At 46.0% G+C, this 5,000-nt stretch overlaps 1 protein-coding gene and 1 long non-coding RNA gene across 2 annotated transcripts in view; both read left to right on the top strand.

Moving 5' to 3' along the window:
* The window catches only part of LOC138976510 (uncharacterized), a 445,777-nt gene that overhangs the window by 279,241 nt on the left and 161,536 nt on the right, over positions 1 to 5,000 (top strand). The gene's annotated exons all lie outside the window — the stretch shown is intronic.
* LOC138976948 (hillarin-like) overlaps positions 1 to 5,000 on the top strand; it is a 37,858-nt gene that overhangs the window by 22,703 nt on the left and 10,155 nt on the right. Inside the window, exon 7 of the mRNA XM_070349841.1 lies at positions 2,845 to 2,988. Coding sequence (XP_070205942.1) covers positions 2,845 to 2,988 — 144 coding nt within the window. The remainder of the gene's footprint in view (positions 1 to 2,844; positions 2,989 to 5,000) is intronic.

Here is a 5,000-nt window from a genome sequence, read left to right as displayed (position 1 = left end):
GGATTTTGAAAACGGCTTTATCGGATTTCCGGCAATTACCGGAAAAGTAGCATGCCTGACAAAATCCCCAACGAAAATGACTTTGATCGTCTTTGACATGAGGATCAAGTGACCCAAACTGGCGCGTCTCCCCGCCATTGTTTCTGAATTTAACCCATTGTTGATATTAAAGTTTACAGGCGCTAAAATAAATCCAAGCTTAATGCAAAGAAGCGACAATTAGAATCTATGCCAAGCGTGTCCACGTTGCTGGGATGAAAAACACATTTCTAGTTTCGGTTTTGGCTAAACGCAGACTCGATCTCGAGCCAGTCGAGGTCACACTGAGCGAGTGACAGCCGGACGTGGCAATGTCGACAATGTCAATGATCTCACTCAAACTCAAAGATCTTGAACAAATTTCAAGATCTTTGCCTACATTCAGAACAGTCATAGAGCAACATAGATCAACATACCTTGGTATTTCGTCTTCAGAAAGACCGACCCGTAGCCTGACCTTTCCACCAAGGAAGGCATTCTCGCCGCCTGCTTTGGTCTGGCTTGAATCCACAAAATATAACAGAAGTTCGATGACAGTACCGCTGCACGCCATTTTTGATCTTCGAATTCGAATTTCACTCAAAACTTTTGCACGAAGCCCTTCCATTGGATGAAGTTTGGTAGACTCTTGCAATTTGCCTTCTGATTGGATCTCTTTTTGTCAGTGTGTAATTGGTTCTTTTAAAGGGAAGCAATCGCTCTCAAAATCATATTTCTGAATGTGTTGTTGCTTCCCTTTCAATCGGGGTTGGCTCCTTACCGAATAGACTAGAGGATCATAGAGTGTAATACAGCTGTGAAAAAATGTACGTTGAAAATAAAATGCTTTGCAATAATGCCCATCACGATCACGAAAACAAATGACGATCACGATCACGAGACTTGATTTTTTTGTCATCACGGATCACGGGCAAAGTCCCATCACGATCACAGAAATGGAAATTTCGGCAATCACGGTCACAGAAAGGTCAAAAAACGCCAATCACGATCACGGTTTTAAACCCTTTGGGGCCCTCAAGGTAGGCTACACGAAACACTTTAGTAATTATCTACTGTCACAACTTATAAACGTGACGCAGTGATATATGCAGCGTGTTTGTACATGTACACGAACGAACCACGTGTTTTACTCTGTTCTGTCTGATAGTAAAAGTGATCATAAATTAGGTGAAACTAATTATGTCATGTCACGACTCACGAATGTGACGCGGTTACGGGGAATAGGGTCGACTAAAGTGACGGTGGTGGTGGGCAGATTTATTATCAAACAGTCACCTTGTCTGTGATGGTTGTCATGGTTCCTTCTGTTCCATTATGAAACCAGACTATTTCGAATAGTTACAGATATAAGATACTTATTCTGACAATATATAGTGACCCATAAACTATGTGATCACAACTACGTGTGCTTTCTTCTTCTTCTTCTTCTTCTTCTTCTTCATTCATAGGCTGAAACAACCCACGTTCACTCATGTATTTGCACGTGTGGGGTTTTGCGTGTATGACAGTTTTACCCCGCTATTTAGGCAGCCATACGCCGCTTTCTGGGGAAGCATGCTCGGTAATGTCGTGTTTCTATAACTCACCGAACCCTGACATTGATTACAGGATCTTTTCCGTGCGCACTTTGTCTTGTGCTTGCATGTACACACGAAGGGGGATAAGGCAATAGCAGGTCTGCACATAAGTTGACCTAGGAGATTGAAAAAATTTCCACCCTTAACCCACCAGGCGGCAGCGGCCGGGTTTTAAACTCACAACCTTCCCATTAGGAGGCCGATGTCTTCTCCACTAGGAAACTACGTGTGTTCAAAGGTAACGTCCTTCTCGAGTAAGACCCCCGATTTAAAAATCAATCCCTTTTTGACGCAACGAAGTACAGGGATGAGGTGCACGAAGCGAAACTGGGTGACACCCAACCGGGCGGAACGGAGCCGCGGGGTCGGATTGCTTGACATTGAGATTGTTTGTGATTGCAACTAATCAGACCACGCGGCTAGCTGCATACTGCTCAGTTGGGTGGCACCCAGTTTTGCTCCGTGCATCTCGGCCCAGGTACCTCCTGTTCCCAAAAAACTAACTGTCGGGTGCCTCTGGTTTCTGTCGAACAACGGGAGTCTTGAATAACAATAGTCTGACCTATGACCCGCCGGGTGAGACACACACAATGTCAGCAAAGCGCGTGCCTGACACGAAGAATAGGAGTCACACAATCTTACCATATGTATGGAGTTTCACAGACTGCTAGTGGTCCCCTTTCTGTGCCTTTCTGTTGGGAGGTTGGGGCGGGTTAATGGCAGTTTGACATAGACCCCCGAGAACCGATGAGAATTTGAATATAAGAAAAGAAAAAGAATAACATTTGCAGAGAAAGAGACACAAGAAATAATGGGAGTGGGTGGGGGGTGGGGGGTTGGAGGGTAGGTACAGAAAAAGAAATAAAAGAAAGAACGAGACACCAAACCCCAGTAAAACAAAATTAAAAATTAAAAATCGATAAATCTAACTCGTGGCAACGACGCAACGACATGTGTCCGAAAGCTAAACACATCATAATAGAACTCTCTTTGTCCGCCATGAACAGTACTCCAATAAGGGTGATCTAAACAACCGGAAATTGAATTGGGCAGGGGTAAGAACAATGCGTCAGATCAAAAAAAGTATGCGTCAATGACCGAACTGTGACTGAGACCTGGAAGCAACATTGAAACATTTACATATTTCGAGGGCGTAAAACACTGCAACACAAGCCTGGAGACTCACGAGTTTCACGTGCCTGAAAGATTTATTTGTCACTGTGCACAGGACGATCTTCCGCTGGGTGATCGCCATGGACCTGAGCAAGAACCAGGTGAGCGGGATCACGCGGCCCCAGCAGCTCAACCCCCTCATGAGAGGCGTCAAGACGGGCAAGGAGACCTATCACCAGCTTTTCAAGAAACTCTGCAGGTGGGTAGCCTAATGTTTGTTGAAGTGTGTTATTCTTTCTGTGGCCCTATTGGTAAAAGATACATGCCGTCTCTTGTAAGCGGTCATGTGCACCATCTCAGATCTTTCATGGATTTTACATTTTGAAAGTTGGTCCCTTTTCTCCAACCCGCGCTGCCCGTCTGTCAGTCTCTGTGTGTGTATCTCTTTCTCTCTGCCTGTCTGTCTGTCTCTGTGTGTGTATCTCTTTCTCTCTGCCTGTCTGTCTGTCTCTGTGTGTGTATCTCTTACTCTCTGCCCGTCTGTCCGTCTCTGTGTGTGTATCTCTTTCTCTCTGCCTGTCTGTCTGTCTCTGTGTGTGTATCTCTTACTCTCTGCCTGTCTGTCTGTCTCTGTGTGTGTATCTCTTTCTCTCTGCCTGTCTGCCTGTCTCTGAGTGTGTGTATCTCTTTCTCTCTGCCTGTCTGTCTGTCTCTGTGTGTGTATCTCTTACTCTCTGCCTGTCTGTCTGTCTCTGTGTGTGTATCTCTTTCTCTCTGCCTGTCTGTCTGTCTCTGTGTGTGTATCTCTTTCTCTCTGCCTGTCTGTCTGTCTCTGTGTGTGTATCTCTTTCTCTCTGCCTGTCTGTCTGTCTCTGTGTGTGTATCTCTTACTCTCTGCCCGTCTGTCCGTCTCTGTGTGTGTATCTCTTTCTCTCTGCCTGTCTGTCTGTCTCTGTGTGTGTATCTCTTACTCTCTGCCTGTCTGTCTGTCTCTGTGTGTGTATCTCTTTCTCTCTGCCTGTCTGCCTGTCTCTGAGTGTGTGTATCTCTTTCTCTCTGCCTGTCTGTCTGTCTCTGTGTGTGTATCTCTTACTCTCTGCCTGTCTGTCTGTCTCTGTGTGTGTATCTCTTTCTCTCTGCCTGTCTGTCTGTCTCTGTGTGTGTATCTCTTTCTCTCTGCCTGTCTGTCTGTCTCTGTGTGTGTATCTCTTTCTCTATGCCTGTCTGTCTGTCTCTGTGTGTGTATCTCTTTCTCTCTGCCTGTCTGTCTGTCTCTGTGTGTGTATCTCTTTCTCTCTGCCTGTCTGTCTGTCTCTGTGTGTGTATCTCTTACTCTCTGCCCGTCTGTCTGTCTCTGTGTGTGTATCTCTTACTCTCTGCCTGTCTGTCTGTCTCTGTGTGTGTATCTCTTTCTCTCTGCCTGTCTGTCTGTCTCTGAGTGTGTATCTCTTTCTCTCTGCCTGTCTGTCTGTCTCTGAGTGTGTATCTCTTTCTCTCTGCCTGTCTGTCTGTCTCTGAGTGTGTATCTCTTTCTCTCTGCCTGTCTGTCTCTGTGTGTGTATCTCTTTCTCTCTGCCTGTCTGTCTGTCTCTGTGTGTGTATCTCTTTCTCTCTGCCTGTCTGTCTCTGTGTGTGTATCTCTTTCTCTCTGCCTGTCTGTCTGTCTCTGTGTGTGTATCTCTTTCTCTCTGTCTGTGTGTCTGTGTGTCTGTATCTCTTACTCTCTGCCCGTCTGTCTGTCTCTGTGTGTGTATCTCTTTCTCTCTGCCTGTCTGTCTGTCTCTGTGTGTGTATCTCTTACTCTCTGCCCGTCTGTCTGTCTCTGTGTGTGTATCTCTTTCTCTCTGCCTGTCTGTCTGTCTCTGTGTGTGTATCTCTTACTCTCTGCCCGTCTGTCTGTCTCTGTGTGTGTATCTCTTACTCTCTGCCTGTCTGTCTGTCTCTGTGTGTGTATCTCTTACTCTCTGCCTGTCTGTCTGTCTCTGTGTGTGTATCTCTTTCTCTCTGCCTGTCTGTCTGTCTCTGAGTGTGTATCTCTTTCTCTCTGCCTGTCTGTCTGTCTCTGAGTGTGTATCTCTTTCTCTCTGCCTGTCTGTCTGTCTCTGTGTGTGTATCTCTTTCTCTCTGCCTGTCTGTCTGTCTCTGTGTGTGTATCTCTTTCTCTCTGCCTGTCTGTCTGTCTCTGAGTGTGTGTATCTCTTTCTCTCTGCCTGTCTGTCTGTCTCTGTGTGTGTATCTCTTACTCTCTGCCTGTCTGTCTGTCTCTGTGTG

The sequence above is a fragment of the Littorina saxatilis genome, linkage group LG9 (genome assembly GCF_037325665.1).
Source record: "Littorina saxatilis isolate snail1 linkage group LG9, US_GU_Lsax_2.0, whole genome shotgun sequence".
Lineage (NCBI taxonomy): Eukaryota > Metazoa > Mollusca > Gastropoda > Littorinimorpha > Littorinidae > Littorina > Littorina saxatilis.
The sequence above is the reverse complement of the archived record's forward strand: the minus strand, read 5'-3'. Positions and strand labels throughout refer to the sequence as shown.